Source organism: Odontesthes bonariensis, chromosome 16 (assembly GCF_027942865.1).
Source record: "Odontesthes bonariensis isolate fOdoBon6 chromosome 16, fOdoBon6.hap1, whole genome shotgun sequence".
Lineage (NCBI taxonomy): Eukaryota > Metazoa > Chordata > Actinopteri > Atheriniformes > Atherinopsidae > Odontesthes > Odontesthes bonariensis.
Window position 1 is genome coordinate 22,332,605 of NC_134521.1, and position 17,533 is coordinate 22,350,137.

The 17,533-nt window shown below is 41.7% G+C and overlaps 1 protein-coding gene across 3 annotated transcripts in view; it reads right to left on the bottom strand.

The window, feature by feature from the left end:
• The window catches only part of LOC142401268 (uncharacterized), a 51,293-nt gene that overhangs the window by 11,489 nt on the left and 22,271 nt on the right, over window positions 1-17,533 (bottom strand). The window contains exons 3-10 of one of the 3 annotated variants that reach the window (XM_075486614.1): window positions 12,677-12,784; window positions 4,800-5,037; window positions 2,969-3,214; window positions 2,353-2,459; window positions 1,971-2,118; window positions 1,124-1,176; window positions 431-528; window positions 156-339 (exon numbers count right to left, since the gene is read on the bottom strand). In XM_075486614.1, coding sequence (XP_075342729.1) covers window positions 156-339; window positions 431-528; window positions 1,124-1,176; window positions 1,971-2,118; window positions 2,353-2,459; window positions 2,969-3,214; window positions 4,800-5,037; window positions 12,677-12,784 — 1,182 coding nt within the window. The remainder of the gene's footprint in view (window positions 1-155; window positions 340-430; window positions 529-1,123; window positions 1,177-1,970; window positions 2,119-2,352; window positions 2,460-2,968; window positions 3,215-4,799; window positions 5,038-12,676; window positions 12,785-17,533) is intronic. The other 2 variants (XM_075486616.1, XM_075486615.1) reach the window with 2 other exon arrangements.

Sequence of the window (17,533 nt, forward strand, 5' to 3'; positions counted from 1 at the left end):
TCTTCCCAACCCATCAGAGTGCAGAAGAAGTATGACATTCCAAACTCTGTAACTTAAGAAAAGGATGTGAGTGGAGTGTAGCCATGAGTCTGCCTCTGAATGATGAAGACACTGAAACCTTCAGCTACTCCACATGTTGACAGTTTGTCACTCACAGCAGGGGGAGGAAGAGGAGCGTGGATGGCGGCCCTCTTCTCCTTGGCTTTAGGTCCGGGTTTCCTGCCTCTTGGAAGAGGTTTCCTTCCTCTCATCCCTCTGGGTTTCGGAGGCGTGGGGGACTCTGGGATTTTGAATTCTGCTCCTCCTGCTCTGAGGTGCTCTTCGTAACGCAGCATCAGTCTGAGACACGAACACACAGTTACAGGACCCTGCAGATTCAGGCCGTTGTGTGTGTGTGTGTGTGTGTTTGGGTCGGTGTGTTGAGTCTGACCTCTCGTAGTGTCTCCTGGTGCAGGTGGCGGCGCTGGTGCTGCCGGGGCATCCTCCCAGCTCGTTATAAACCACCTTCCATAGCCGGTCTGTCGTCACCTGCAACACAAGCACGCAGAATGATCAGAATTTCTGGTCTTTATCTTTAGTATCTCTACCATCAGAAGACTAGCCGTTTCTCTTTGGGAAATAAAGGAGAAATAAATGAAGACATTCAAACATTAAAAACTGTTTACATTCATTCTGGTTGTGCTGAGTAATTGTCAGTAATAAAAGAGGAGCTCGACTAAACCTCCACATTTCAGAGAGGGTGAAGATGTGGATGTGGTTGAAATCACTTTAAGCACTTAACATTTCGGTTTGTGGGAAAAATGAACAAAACAAAGAGGTTTCCAGTCACGTGGCTAAAACTGTCCAGCTCATCTTCATATGAAAAGCCAAAGAGTGACAACAAAGATGATGTTTTCAGCTCATCACGGGTTCCACAGAGCGCGTGAACAGAGGTGTAACGTACAGTTCAGAGCTGCGGGTGAAAGGAGCGCCCCAACAAAGCTGTAACTGAGGTGGAAAACCTACTTCAGCCTGAGTAAAGCTTCGACGTTTAAAGTTAAGCAAGATCTCATCATGGATATACTGAAGCAACACTCCTTTCCTTTCAATGAAGCTTAAGAGTATAAAGAATTGTGTGACTCACCTTTTTGTAGCCTCCGAGCCGTTTCACCACCGAGTACATGAGGAAGAGGTCAACTGTTGAACCCAGCAGCAGGCAGGCACACAAAACACAGCAGATAAAAATGCAAAGCAGTGGGTCAGTACGGAGTAAAAACGGCCGCTTTGTTTCAAACGACACCATTTAACTAAACAAATGACCAGTGCACAAAGAGGATTTAACGCCGACGCTTCTCAGGATTAAAGAAAAACTTCCTGTTTCTTAAGACCATCTGTAAGTGTGATGAAGCAGAACAGATGGAGAAAAACCTCCTATTCAAACACAGTCAATCATTTATCGACTGATTTTCAACTGGTAAAACTTTTAACATCGAATCGAGGTTTCAGGATAACAGCCTGAAACTGTTTCCATGTTTAAATGAAGGCTAGAAAAATGTATGATGAGCTTAAAATAAAACACAGAAATAAATCATCTGGAGGGACAAAAATAGATCAACTAGATGCAAAGAAATTAAGCAAATACCATTCTTTGAATAAAATGAATAAAGTAGAACACTGAGTGACAAAATAAATAAAGAGCAACATTAGCACGAGTACGAATAGATTTAAAAAAAAACTTATTTTAGTGACATTTACTTCTATAAAACTAATTCATTTACTTGTTGATATATTTTTGGATTTATTTAGCAGTTTATGTCCTCTGTAGAAAACTATGACGGGTTAAAAGAGAGAAAAAAAGAAAGAAAAGGACAGAACAATAAGAGGAGGAGAAAATGAAGGACAAAAAGAAAAAATGACTCAAGTCACACACCAGGCTGACAAAGAAGAGAAATTAAAGCCATCATTTGAAATAAATGCAGACAGCCACTCACTCTTCTTGAAGCCCAGGTTGGGAACCTTGTGGATGGGCGAGCCGCTCCGCTCCATGAAGGCGAAGAGCTGATCCAGGAACAGCTGCTCATCGGGGTGGGGGAGCCAGCTGCCCTCGCAGCCCACCTCCACGCTGCCCATCACGTTCTCCTGGAGGAGGAAGCCCAGCGTCAGCAGCACATTTACCACGGGACAGTAACGTCACAGGGATCTGTCTCCTGATTCAAGCTTACTGCAGTTTCACAACCTTTCTTTATCCAGTTAAGACTAATTTTCTGTGTTGTTACTTTGGCAAACAGCTGCTGTAGGACAGTAACTCAGCTGTCCTCTTTACAGACGGTGTTACGCTGCAGATGGCATAAAAACTCATCTCAAAGCACAAACCTTCATCCTCTCTATCCAGGACTCTGACTGGCCGGAGTTCGGGGAGTCTTTGATGTCCCGGCCTCTCCTCTTTCGAGGTCGCCCTCGAAGACTGAGAGACGGACATCCTGCAGGAAACAAAAACACATAAAAAAAACCAATCAAAGATTCAAAGAAAGCACAAACAGTTGGGATGAGAAACAAGCGGATTATTTAACATCAGCAGAGAGAGAGACTGGCCCGTTACATCAGTGGGACACGTGACAGAAGTGTCCAGCAGGTGGCAGCATTTCACGGGCAAACAGGAAGCTCTTTTTAAGGAAGGAAGTGATGTTTGTGGTTTAAAAACTGATCACATGGTTACTATTTATCAGTATTAAAAAGCTGTCAACTAAAAGGTTGCTTTGTCTTACAGTGTAAGACCATAAAGTGGAACAAAATAATTACAAAATCACTCTTTTCCAACATTTTTCAGCTAAATATAGCCCCAGATTTATCTCATTTTTGTTCAAATGACCAAACCAGTGGGAAGTGATTCCTGGATAAAAAACACAGTTCATCTGGGAGGAGGTGCTGGTCTGTCATGGTCTCCGTTTCTCTCAACATCAATAAAAGAAAATGAAGGATCAGCCCCTACCCCCACGACACTCACTGAACTGCCAGGAGAAGCAGGCGCTGCTCTCCAGCGTCGGGTGGTTGAAGGTGTCCCTGCAGTACATGAGTCGGGTGTTGGGTAGCACCTTGATGCCACCCAGGGCAAGCAGGTGGGGGTCCCGGAGCGCCGCCCCTCTCGCACCGTCCTGAATGCGTCTCTGCAGCGAGCGGAAGCGGCAGTACTGCGGGTAGCTGAGCACTTTGATGCTTTGATGCTCCGACAGGCCGTCTGAGAGGAAGACACACGACAGCCAAAGGTCAGACTGATCAGTGACGTCATCACGCGTCTGATCAAGCAGCTGAGAACTAAAGCAGAACCAAGTTCACCATGCCTGAATGAGAACAACCAATCAGAGCCAGGAGGAGGAGTCTCTAACCAGTATAACCACTAATGTTCTGTCAAGCAAAGCTGTGCGGAGCTGAGGTGGAATCCAAACATCTGAGCCTTCAGGACAGTTTCAGGCCCGGGAATGAGCACGGTGAATGTCAGGGTGGGCCTGCATCATTCTGGCCAAAATAATAATCACCATCAGTTTGATCTATATCAACATCACGTTTTTCTTCCACTTTTCTGTGAACATAACTCTTCTTCCATCCACACTGTGCTACATTCCTGCTTCTTCTCATCAAAATAAAACTGTAACAGAATTAACCAACAGGGCCCTGCTTCCTCTTCCACGTCGTGTTTAAATAAGTCAAACCTGTAGAAAACAGAGGTGGTGCTGGTTGATGTCGAACACGTTAACAACCATTGGGCCGTTTTTTTTGGCCTTCGTGCATTCGGCATCCTGCAGTTTGTGTTTTCAGATACTTCAATAACCCTACAGCTCTCTCTGGATATGATCTGTTCCTGGTTAACATCACTCGCCCTAAATCCAAAGTATTTCTGATCGAGTTCTTCTCCTTCTGCTGTGCCAGCGTTTGTTATTTTTGTCTCCACGCTCTGCTCTCAGTCAAAAGTCAAAGTCAAGATGGAGATTAAAGATTTGATGAACTGTGCAGCTCTGTGTACTGCGAGTACTTTAATATTAACACGCTTCTGAAGTGTTACTTAAACAGATAGAGGCATCTCAACGCTCCTTTTTTTCCTCACCAAATGTACATTAAAAGCCGAGTATTGGTAATACTTGTGTGAGACGTGTCCACCCAGTTGGAAGTTTGTAATTACCAACACGTTTCCCAGAGTTTAAAAAAAGAACCAACACGAGAAGAAAAAAAAAGCCTGTAGCAGCTTATTTGTGGTAAATTACAATAGATATCAGCATATTCAGAGTAACTAACCAGGAAACGTGTAATGTGTCATGTGGATTCTCATGTTTGTCAAGTTTCTTAAATCTTTTAGTGTAACTTTACAGAAGCCAAAGTGATTTTGAAATGCTGTTCTTAATCCAGAGGTTTCTCACTCAGCCATCTTGTGCACGTTATAGATGTCCTTTTCACTTCAACCTTTTCCAAATTCCTTCTTTTCAATCTTTCGGCATCATCTTATGAATTAACACTTGACTCAGAATCTTCCACGTCGGCATCATGAAGCATCTCAGCTGTCATCATCTCCCCCACACCTTGAAACAAACTTAAAATAAAACCGGCTTCTTGCTGCTCACATGAGCTTCGACACGTCTCATGTCCCCATCTTAAAATTACTTCCCGTCTGATATGTCTAATCTAATATGTAATTTCCTTTTTTTCTGCCCGTTTCCCTTCTAATGTTAATATGAAGCAGCTTTTAACCTACAGGAAGTTTGAATGACATCATCGCAACACTGAACCAAAATCACAGGCCCAGAGAAACTGCAGCTAAAAATGTTTCTGACCTTCATCGGTGAGAGGAGGACGCTGACAAACTTGGATTTTACCCTCAGTTTTGTCTTTTAGGAGCTCGTCTGATGTTTTGCCGCTGCCGTCGCTGATCTGCAGAAGTTTTAGGAGGCCGTTGGTTCCGCCGGGCGGAGGCTTCGGTCTGCTGCTCCAACCCGTCGGCTCCGCACACGACCATTGCGCCAGGTCCTCCACCCGCACCACCATCTTCCTGGACACGGCCAGAACCTCATCCTGATCAAACAGGCACAGACAGGGTTCCTGTTTAGTTACCACAGGTATGGGTGCACAGGTGACTCTGCAGGTGGGACTAATGACCGTTCACTGTGTTTTTTTTTTCCATTTTCTTTTGGGAAAACTGAAAAATCAAGTCGATCCTTGAAAGCTCAAAGCCGTGTGATTTAAACAATAGAAAAAAATAGAAATTATGTTAATAAATAAAATCCACAGCAGAGTGGCAGTTTTTCCCTTCAGGGCCTTCTTAAATACTTCATAGTTTGCTCTTTCATAAGTTAATAACAGTGAATGTACAGGGCCAAAAGACAGAAACAGCTCATAAATGAAAATCTAACTGCAGCATCATGTGAGATTTAAGGGTTGAAGATTTTAATTCATATGAAAATACTTCAATAATTATGTAGAAAGTGTTGTTAAAATGTCTCGACTCCCATTTCAGAAGTTTAATATCATATTCAATTTGAGCTCACGTCTGTCAGTTTATTGCAAACCTTTGAGTCCAAGGTTTATCATGACGGAAAAAAGGCTCCGTGTCGACCTGATAAACGTCCACCGACAGCCACATTTCTCTTGTATATCACCGTGATCCCTCAGAATGTATATTTTTCTGAGCTGTTTTAAGAACAGGTGAGCTCTGTTAGATAAAAAAAACCCAACAAAAACAATACTTTGATTTTTCGGAAATACTTGAACTTACAAATGTTCGGTACAGCAGAGAAAATAAAGCACAGGCTTCAGTCAACATTTTGTATTATTTATTTGAAAAAGATCTGCATTCTGAAGATTTCTGACCTGTGAGACAAAACAAACAAACATCTAAAGCTTTAAAAGATCTACAGCACCTCTCTGCTGCTCCACCTGTACAGGTGCACACACTGAGCCGAGCCCACAGAAGAAAAACACCCCAACGTTTGCGTGAGAACACAAAAGAACCTGCAGTGTTTCAGATAAGACTGAGCCTGTTTAAACCGCTGGGTTGATTCAGAAAAGAGGAACTTTCTGACAGCGACAAACCAGTTTCAACTGGACTTTTTTTTTTATTGCAAAAAGATTTCACACGCTTTACCTTGAACTTTTAGTTCTGAGCTGCTTAGGGACAGATGATGCCAAAACTCTGACAAACTGCAACTGAAACACATGACACAACCGTGAAAGATGAAACAGGAAGTTTATAAGAAAGACTCTGAAAGGAATCTGTCATTAAATCATAACGAACCAAAGAATTGTGAAGGATTTGAAGGAAGCGTTTGTCTTTATTCAACAAGCTGCACACTGAAGTATTTGAGCGGAGAGGAAACAGAACACATTTAACTGTTTTAAGAAAAGACAAAACAACTCATAACCCCAAGGAGGCTGAAACTTCAATAAAGAAGAGCTGTTTGTCCTGAACCATCAAACTCACTCTGTCGTCACTTTTCTGCTGTTAGCAACGCAAATGTCAAAATCTTGATCTGTGCTTCAAGATTTTAAGTATTTCTCTGAATATCAAGTAGAAGTCATGTATAATTCTAGTATTTCTAAATCAATGTCTTCACTTTAGCAGAAAACACCTTTTTGAACTGTGAAGGATTTCAGACCTGAGCTAGTATTTACACACAGCTAAGAAAAACAGAGTGTTTTACTTGGGTTTACAGTGAGGGTGGAGCTCCTGCCGCCGTCTCCTGTTCGGTCCTACAGCTGGAGACAACTGCACACCTCCCCCCCGAACCCTCCTCCTCCCCTCGCTGCAGTCAGGTGAGAGCTGCTCACATTCCTGCAGCAGCCAGGTAGGAGCTGCAGGATTCTTCAGTCTGGGTCCCATTTCCTTGTATTTGTGTGGAATATCACTACAAGATGTTTAAGCTCTTATATATTTTACAACCGAACAAGAAGGACAAAGAGCCTTATCCAGTTTGTCTTCAACACTGTGAAGGAGATTTCCACAAAGGGACGTTCAGACCTGTAGCTGAGTGACGCTTCTGCAATCAACAGCAAAGCTACTGACGTCTCTGCGAAATCACACATTATTCAGTGATATAACAGATGTGATATGAATGAGGTAAAAGGAGTAAATGGAGTCCAGTGTCAGCACACATCAAGTTGCTGAAGACACACAAACTGAAGCTTGTTTTAATTTAGGTCTCTGAGGCCTGAAAACATGAGCTCAACTTCCTCGCCTGTAATCCGTCCACAGGCTGTGTTTGCCTGCAACAGACAATGAAACCGTCTCCATTTGCTCCGACCCACGTTCATTTCTGTTGTGTCGCATTAAAACTGCAGTTTTAAAGAGCAGGAATATGCACTGCTCAGCAGTAAAACATTCAGGGAAAGGTCACCTTAAAGGTAACTAGAGGACGAACAGGACAGATTCAGAGCTGGTTTAATAACTCTCGCTGCAGGTTTGCACTGAATGATGCATCCTGCGAGATATTGATGCTGCATTTAGGAGGAGTGAAACTGGAAGGATGAGAAAACATCCTGAGAAGCTCAAGCCCAGGACAGTTTAGTCATCCAACTGTTATAAGAAGGACGAGTAAGATTTTTTTTTAGGGGAAAATTGGGGGAAAAAAATAAATAAATAAAAAAACAATTTTTTTAATTAATTTTTTGTTTTGTTTTTTTAATTTAAAAAAAAAGACATGGAAATCGGGAATTCTTTCATTTCACTCGCTTGATTCTATACTTTGAAACTGCATAGATTGCATTATAGGAGGCCGATTGTGCACGTTTATTTTTTTCAATGATGACTGTCTGTCTGTCATCATATCCTAATTTGTAAAAGCGTCTGCTAAATGTAATGTCTGTTGAACGTAAAGTACAAAAAAAAAAATTAACTAAAATTAATTAAAAATGGAGCACGTACAGAGCGCCGAGGCCCGTTTGAGTCGAATGTTCACATGCAGGAGGGATTCAAACCCAATTGCTTTACCCGGGTGTGTCGGTTTGGTTTTGAGAACACCTGATCCTGTATGAATTTATTCAGATCAACATGTCTATGTGCATCTTGGAAGTCTGCTTTTTGCTTGTGTCATGTACACATGCTCAGTGACTGCAGGAGCCACGAGGAATCGTGGATATCTGTGGGTAAAACAGACACCAGATGAAACCACATACGATTGCCATCGTGCACGTCTATGACTGAGACTCCATCAAATGCAGTAAGAACAGCGTTGCTCATACTAGCCGCATTCGGACAGAGCAGTTCTAAGAACACCGTTCTAAGAACACCGTTCTAAGAACGGTCCTACTCGAATTTCGTTCTGATAACTGCCCTTCCCCAGCGGAACTGTTTCAGTTTGCATTCGCACATAAGTCAGGACTTATGAGACATATTAGCTTCTTTGTGGTGTTTTTTCTTCTCTCCTTACTTTTCGCGGGTTATGTTTTGTTTTGTTTTGTTGTTGAATGTGGCGCTAAAGTAACACGTCACTGTTGCAGACGGCTGCGCTGCATCAGTCCCGACTCATGTGCGAATGCAAACTGAAACAGTTCCGCTGGGGAAGGATAGTTATTAGAACGAAATTCGAGGAGGACCGTTCTTAGAACGGCTCTGTCCGAATGCGGCTACTGACACAGCCTCCAAATCAGAGGTTGGAACTAACACTGGACAGTTTATTCTTTACTGTAGAATTCTCTGTAGAACTTCTTTCAAAGTTCACCTACAACTTTTGAACTCAAATATCTGTACTTTCTGATGCTTACGTTTTCAAAATTGGCTCGTTACTTCAGTCTTAATGTATTAAATGGAGATTATAAAAAATCTTTGAAACAAGCATTATTGCGAGCCTTTATATTTAACTTAGAGAAGAGGTGATTTCCCGATGTTGGCAGACAACAGAGGTAACAACTAAACTCGAGTGTACAGAAGAGCCAGTAACCAGAGACGAGGACGAAAGTGAAGCAGACGGAGCAGATTAAGAGCAGCAGGTTATTCCTGATCTGCAGCTGGGAGAATGATTCTGAGCAAATGTGTTGAGTCAGTACTTTCACAGTACAGTATGTTATTAATCAAGTTTAAAGTCAGAGAATGAAAGAAGATCATCAGAGATCCACAGTGCATTTAAAACACAGACAGAGCGGCCAGATCACCAACAAAAAAAAAAAATGTGAAAAGATAATTCTAACTTCACTCCAGACTGGACTGAAAATCATTGAAGAAGCAACAGAAGGAATAATACAATTATCAGATCAGCAGCTGACTGATTGCTGAGATCTTTAAGGGTTAAAAAGGCAGCTTCACTGACTGAAAGTGAACAGAAACTCCTCATATTAAAAGAAACTGGAGAGCGATCTCTATAAAAACAGCTTTTCTCCACCAGGAAAAATTCAACCTCAACACAGAGACGTCAACGGTGGAATATCTGAGATCAAAATGTGGAAAATTTGGTTTTCAGACAAGTCATAGGATTTACATTTGGCTAATTCATTAGCTTCATTCCCAGAGGAGTTTTTCATACGAGGGCTGAGCTGCAGCCGGCATGTGAGCTGCTTTAATCAAAAACAGACTCATCCGACACTTCTTCACCTCATCGGAGACTAGAGCTTTCATCCAAAACTTGGAAGACTGACAACTTTTAGAAGCAGCCTGCTGACGGGGATGACAGCATTCATTAAGCCGATTAAATAACAAGAGAGCTCAGAGAGATGCTCATTGATGCCACAAAAAGTAGTGAGAAGAAGACGGCTTTATCGACAGCAGGAAACGTTGCCTGGAGGTTAACCTGTTTAGATTCCTGCCCAGAGATGTTTGGTTAAAAAAAGGAGGCAGTGTTCCTGTGACGAGGTTATTATTAGCTGTACTTAAAGTGCTCCCTGGACTATATTAAGTAGACGATCACTTCAGCACAGGTCTACAGAAATTACACAGCAGCAACACTCGTTTTTTCATGCTTTATCTCATAGTTTTACATCACATATTTACAATAAACTGTCCATCTCTTTTGTACTTCCTTCCACCACCACGAGCATGAGAACCTAATCAAGCTGAAATTCATCATCAACAAATGGGCTCAAAATCACTTTAAACCATTTGTAACTAACATGATAAAAAGTTTAAAACAAGCTTAATACTGGGGCAATGTTTCATTTGTTTCCCTATCAAAAATAAATTATTTTAACCCATTGAGGCCGGGAAAGCATTGCTGCATTTCTACCTTTAAAGCCGGGGGCGCTGTTGCGTTATTCTACCTTTAAGGCCGGGAAAGCGTACACGTCTTTTTTCCTGTATAAGGTTGTTTTGCACCAATTATTGACCTGCGCCAATTTAATGCATTATAATAGACACGTGAGAGTGTCGTCATGTTCCTCGTGTCATTGTTTTTAAGTTAAGTTACATCGAACAAGCATGGAGGACTTTCAGTGGGAAGACATTTCAGACGGTAGCGATTGTGAGGAGTTTCTTGGCTTTGATGATGCTGATGAACGTGCTGACCCAATTGATGGAGATTTATGGCTAGCAAGCACATATGTTTGAGGATGACGATAACGGCGAGGATGATTTTGAAGGGTTTGAATGTGAGTGGAAGACTGACAATTACCACCGTAGTCGACGGAGAGATTTCAACCGCACACCAGGGGTGAAAGTCGATTTACCTGCAGATGCCACACCGTTGCAGGCATTTAATCATATTTTTACTGAGGAGCTTTGGGCGCATCTCGTTTCCGAGACGAATAGATACAGTGACCAGGTACTTCAGACTCCAGCTCGAGCAAAGATGGCAAGGTGGTCACACGTAACTGTGCCGGAGATGAAAACGTTTATTGGAATGTGTATGGGCATGGGACTCCTTGTGCTGCCAGTACGAAGAGATTACTGGCGATAAAATAAATAGATAAATAAATAATTTAAATATAAAATTAAATTTTATTTTATTACTGTTTTTTATTGAAAATAGTGCTGTTCCTGCACTTTACTTTTTACATTTTCTATTTTCATGAAGGTGTTTGTAAATAAACTCAATTTCCAAAGAAAGCCACAGGTGTAAGCTCTCAAATACTTTTTGAATTTTGTTTCTATCTGCTACAGAGGCTGAGAAATCAATCAATTAGTAGGCGTTGACACAATTGCTGAATTTCCAGAAAAACTTCAGGTTTTAGGGGGTCTTTCTGAAATCGCCCATAGGTTTTACAGGCATTCTTTTCCAGGCGTTTTAGGCCTAAATGGGTTAATCAGTCATAAAAATGGATTTTTCTTGTCATTTAGCTTCCATTAAACCGTTGAGCACGTCTGAAGCAAACTTTTAAAACACTGCTTCAAAGAAAATGCACATTTGGTTGGTTTCATCCGCTTCGCACTGAATAAAGTGTGGTCAGCAGGTGGCGCTATAAGCAGCGTTCCACATGGCCGTCATAACCAGAGTGGTGGTCGCTAAACGGAAACAACATTTGTGGGAAGAAGACAACAAAACCAGTGGCTTTGTTCATGTTTAAGAGGAAAATGGAGGGAGTTCTACTTAAAGTTGGTTTTCTAGAAGCAGAAACATCCAATCTCACATGCGACATGTCATGTAAGCAACATGTTCATTATGCCGGAACTGATTTTAAGTGTTTTCTTCCCCACTTATGACCAAAAAAAAAATCTTAAAAACAAAGCCTCCTTTACTCTAGTTTTTTCTCTCTATGAACCTTTTCTCCTTCATATGGTAAAAAACCTAATGGAATGAAACACGATGACCCTGCAGCTAATTCAAAAACCACCGAGCGTCACCTGCTCGGCAGCAAGAGGTAAAGACCAAAGACTGCACTAAAGAGGGAGAAAAGTGAACTCAAGATGGAATAAAAGAAAAACATTTCCTTCTTCACATAAACACAGATCAGCAGCGATTTGACCACATGAACTTTCCTCATCGACCGTCACGTTTAAAGGTTCTTTCCTTGACCTCCTCAATTTCATATCCACATTACAAAATTACAGGGGAGGTACTTTACCCTCCAAAATTGCCCCGCTCAGAAGGAAGGCTTCAGCTAGCAGTTATTATCAATATTATTATATTTATTTAGCCCTCAATTACCAATTATTTTCTGTACAGCTGACTAAGACTAATTCAGTTCATTTACAATAAAAAAATAACCATAACTTCTATTAATCTTTCAGCTTATATTGGACCTGCTCAGTAATAAATAAATCATAATCATGATGATTTTGGTCAATATTATGATAATTTACCACAGTATTTTTTAAGTGACTTTAAAAACGACCTTATTTGATTGAGCTTTTTTAAAAGTAACTTACCGTTACGAGGGTCCAGTTCCTGTAAATTTAGGTTATTTAGGTTTTGGGGCCTTTGATTTTACTGTGTTAGCTGCTTTTTGAGGAAACCCGAATCAGTACAAAAAAATTCTTGAGGTGTTTTATATTCAATCAGAGTTCCCAGCTGCCACTGAGTGCAGTGGTTTGAGAGTTTTTCTCGTTTCATCTCTAAAAAGAATTGCATGTATCTGAGGCGTTCTTCCTCTTTGTCACAGAGTTCTGCAGCTAAGATGTTCAGCTCCACAGAGAAGCGAGGAGAAATGTTTTCTTAATATTTCAGCGGACAAATTTGGGGTATTAATGTGGTGAAAATCCTGACTTAAAGCACCGGGTGCTTTTGCTCGACATGCAGCGTTTATGTGAAGAAACGGGCTGATAAAAGCCCCATCTCTGTGATGTTTGACCCACCACTCCATGCTCCCTGGTCCGGCCCTTTGGCGTGTCCTCAGGCAAGAAGTAGAGTCTGGCGCTGGCCAGTAGGTGGCGTCTTGTCTGGTCCTCCCACAGCAAGGTGACCTGCACATGAAGGACAACAGCGTCAGAAAGAGTCCATCTGGGAAGCATTTCTTTTGGTAGTTTAACACCTGTTTGAAGCACAGATGCAGAATGCGTCATGATGAAGAGGAGCGCTGAGGCCCAAATTACTGAGTTGTACTTCCACAACTTCCTCCAATCAATCCAGAAACACATTTTTTGCATTATTTTCAACTGAATTCTTCCACCTGCTTTTCATCCTTCAGCTGTAAACATCAACTTATGGACCGAATGTTAAGTTTTCATTCTAATCAACTCAAGAGCTGAGAATCAAAGCTTTCACGTCTCCGCCTCCAAACGGAGACAACAGAGGACACGACACAGAAGTGAATGAGAAAGACAAACAGTCACGCTCAGACGTCTGGTTCGGTGTAATCAGGAATCACAGACGACATTATGCAAGTAAGTAAGTAATCTTTATTTGTACAGCGCCTTTCACAGACCAGGGTCACAAAGCGCTTTACAGGTACAATAGAAAAACACAGTTAAGAACAGAAGGAGCTGACTGTCCAGGTCTGGAGGTCACATGTGATGACTGTGATGGTTCTTTCAGGAGACTTCCTGTGTGGTCTGATTGAGTCATACGACTCCCACCTGCCTCCCTTTCAGTCACACCTGAGTCGACTGTTGGAGGTTTTACAATCTATTCAAATGTATGTAAATATTAAAATAAGCCCTGAGTGGAGCAGCAAATTAAAAAACACATTTTGTGGAGGCATACATGGACTTTCATGTCTATTTAACTTGAAATTAATCTGTTTTATTTGTCAAATAACATAACACTTAGGCTGTGATTTGAAATAATTATGTGGTGATGAGGTTTCCCAGCATTTTCTAGGCTACGGCTACACGAAAACGAAACGAGGTTTTTTTTGAAAACGGGTACGAAAATTCTTGCGACCACACGGAAACGCGCTGCTGTCCAGACGAAAACGATGAAACGATGCAGTACACACGCCACTGTGTCACGCCACGCTGTGAGACAATAGAGAAGTGTTAAAATTGGCTCCCAGCGTCAACGTGTGACTGACGCAAAAACGTTTTAGCTGTAACAATGGAAACGAAACGAGGCCGTTTTCAAACTTTCCCACTCTGGAACCCGTTTTCAAAAACTATCGTTTTGGGGTAGTGGGAACGCCGGCTCCGTGTGGCCGCGACAGCGAAACGATAAGAAAAAGTATCGTTTACAGTGAAAAACGTTTCCGTGTAGCCGCAGCCCAAGTCTTGTGACAGTTTGTGACCCTTTGACTTTTGTTTGGGGTCAGTCCCTCAGCATTAACTCACAGCAAAAAGCAAACACTTCAGACATTTTGTTCCAGTGAGAAAGTATGAAACCTGAAACCACAAAGAATATGATGACAGTTTGACTAATTCAAATCAGTATTGCACTTCTCAACTATCATTATGCACGACCACAAGAATCCCAAGCAGCCAACAAAGTAATGAAGAGAAACACAACATTCTCCATTATGTACCAACTTTGATTATAGATAGTTCTTTTCTGACAGGGACATTTAATCTCGGCATGTCACAGGCCTCTTAAAACATCACACAGAGACAGTCCAGAATCCGATTAGCCTAGAAATCTAGACGCCCCTAGCGGCCGCAAATGGAATTTGCTCCGGGGCTAGTCAAATCGTGAGGAGCGGGGTCGGAGGCCGGGCTACCTAGTGACGACAGAGGTGCGACGTTTCAGTGTGTAGTTCCAGAGAGAGGTAAAAAAAAAAAAAAAAAAAAAAAAGTTCCATTAGCTAGCTCTCTTTAGCTTTATAGGGAAACGAAGTAAACTTACATCTGAGAGCAATCCCCAGTCAATTGCGAGCATGATGTACCGAAGACAGCGGGCCGATCTTCGTCTCAGAGCTGACAAAACTCTCCGGTAAGGAATTTGAACGGTCAAATTCCGTTAACGGGACAAGAGTAGTCAAAACGACAAAACCGGAAGTGCGTTGCTCACTACGGCTAGCTTTAGCAGCGCCGAATTCGTGGGAACAAAATTGTAAATAGCCGGTATTTTGTCAGATTTTCAACACCTTGGGGATCTAAACGACTACTTTCTCACCTGAAAATGTTTCAAATGTTGCTAAAGTTTACAGAGTTTAGAGCTTAAGAGAAATCAGCTTTTCAGGCCATAGACTACAAACCACAATGTAAATTCCGTCGCGTTGACTACGTAAAACTTCTTCATCGCTCTGATTGGTTGTTGCGCCATCCTATTGCGTGACGTTGAACTTGACAGACAGCGGTTTATCCCGCCCACACTGCTATCCAGCGTCACTAGACCCATGTACAGCTTTTTGCTGTACGGGTCTGGCTTGCTAGGCTAGAATCCGATAGCACAAATGTACACAAATGTACACTTCTGCATACAGAACATTTCACACACAACAACAACTCAAAGTGCTTCATATCACGCTGAAGATAAATAATAAAAAACATTAGAACAAGCAGGGCCCAAAGTCTCTGAGAAGGTGGATCAAAAGGGATTAAAGTACTGCAGTTTTTATGTTAAATGTGTCCCTCACTGTTGTCACCGACAACTCAAAGTTCCAACGTTTGCGTTTGAAAATAAGCCGACATCAACATTTATGTATAGGGAAAATGTCACCGTCAACAAGAGTTTGGTTTGGTCATTAAAAAAGGTGTTGGTGACACGTACCTGTAAATGTTTACAGGTTTACAGATGAGCCGTAAAAGTGATTTTGAAACCTTTCAGAAATTAATACAAAAACACAACGTCTGGAAAATCCTTCGGATTTAGGAAATCTGAACAAAACAAGAAGACACGGATACTGAAGAGGTTTTCCAAGCAAAACACTGAAAGGTCAACGGTCATTACAGCATCTATTGGCTTATTTATTGCTATAAATTCCCAATCTAACAGCAACAGCTTTGAAATGTGGTAAAAGAGACCACTGAAACTGTATTTCACCAACAAATCTGTGCCTTACTTTTATATCAGAGGGAAACAAACAAACAAACAAAAAAAAAAAAGTCAAATCCAATAGGTTTTCTTCTCTGCTGAGAAATAGAAAAAATACTCGTGATTCCTGGTCTTTTATGAAACATTTCTACTTGGAGGTAGCTACACAATGCCACTTATATCAGACGTGACTTTTTTAGAACTGAAACTGAAAATCCAGGAGTCATATCACACTTCATGCGACATATCAGACGGTTCGCCGTTTGGCTTTGCTAAAAAGCACCAGATAAAGTGCACCTGAGACTGAGCTGCTGGTCAACATCAGTGAGGTTTCACCACCGTGATAACAATCTTTTCAGATGGAAACAAAACACTCAGATTTCACATGAACGCTTTTGAGTCACATGGGAAGTGTGGGGGGGGTTCTCTCATCAGCAGATCGAAATTGTGACACAATAAATGAAGGGCATTAAAATCAGGAGGCTTCAACTGACCCTCAGTTGGATGAGTCGATTGTATCATCCTAAACACAACAGCTCATTAACAGGAGTCTTTACTCTGACAGTTGACACAGCCTAAACTAACTAAATGTTGCCTTGCTGTGGTGTGCAGATTCCATCCATCCATCCATCCATCCATTTTCTACACCCGCTTAAACCAATTTAGGGTCGCAGGGGTCTCCCAGTTGTCATTGGGCGTGTACACCCTGGACAGGTCGCCAGTCCATCACAGGGCCACACAGAGACATAGGGACACACAACCATGCACGCCCACACTCACTCCTAGGGACAATTTAGACTTACCAATGAACCTAACATGCATGTTTTTGGGTGGTGGGAGGAAGCCAGAGTACCCGTAGAGAACTCATGCATACACAGGGACAACATGCAAACTCCACACAGAAAGGCCCCAACCGGGGCCCGAACCAGGAACCCCCTTTTCTGTGAGGCGACGGTGCTTACTCAATGTGCTCAATCAGCACATTGAATTTGGGTTATTTAAAGAGACGTGACGACAGCTTCACTCATCATGATTGTTGTAGTACGCCCTCTCTGACATGACCTTTCTAACCTCTGAGGAAATGAGTTTACACTGTTTAACAGCTGGGTTTTTTTTTAGTCCAACTAAATATAACGTTGCATTATGGGAGGTGTAGTTTCCAGAGTTAAACTCAGGATCTCCCTTGCTTTGATGCTCCAAACTGACCTTTTATTAAGTCTTACTGAGCAGGTTGTTCTTACTCTTAAGAAGCTATAATAAACATATCATTGTGTATCAAATGATGGGGGGGGAAAAAAAGTGAAAAACCTGCAGAAAACTTTCAGGACATTGAAAAAAAAAAAAACAGAAAGATGTTTTTCCCATTTTTAATGTCCTTTAACTTAGTTTTTGTTCAATAAATAATAACACATTTCTTTTATCATTTCTTTAAATTACGTCCTGGTGACTGATCACATGACTGTAGCAGGTAAAGAACCATAGAAGGTGCTAACTAAATCAGATTAAAAGAAAAGACATGTGTGATGGATCATTTTTCTCTTCAACCGGAACCACAATACAGAGAAAATACTTGACTTCCTTTTTCATATAAAGAGAAAAGAACAAGTTTTGAAATGAATCTTCTTTAGGTTTTGTTTTCATCATACTGTCCTGAGCTTTGGTAGGAATTAATCAAACATGCTGAGTTTGTGTGGATCCTTCTTTCATTAACCCCTTTCACACTGCGACCCGCTACCTTAGCGGGTCCAAATTGCCACTTCGTCCCGCGTCGAGCAATGTGAACGCTTGGCGTGTCAAGGCTCTAGCAT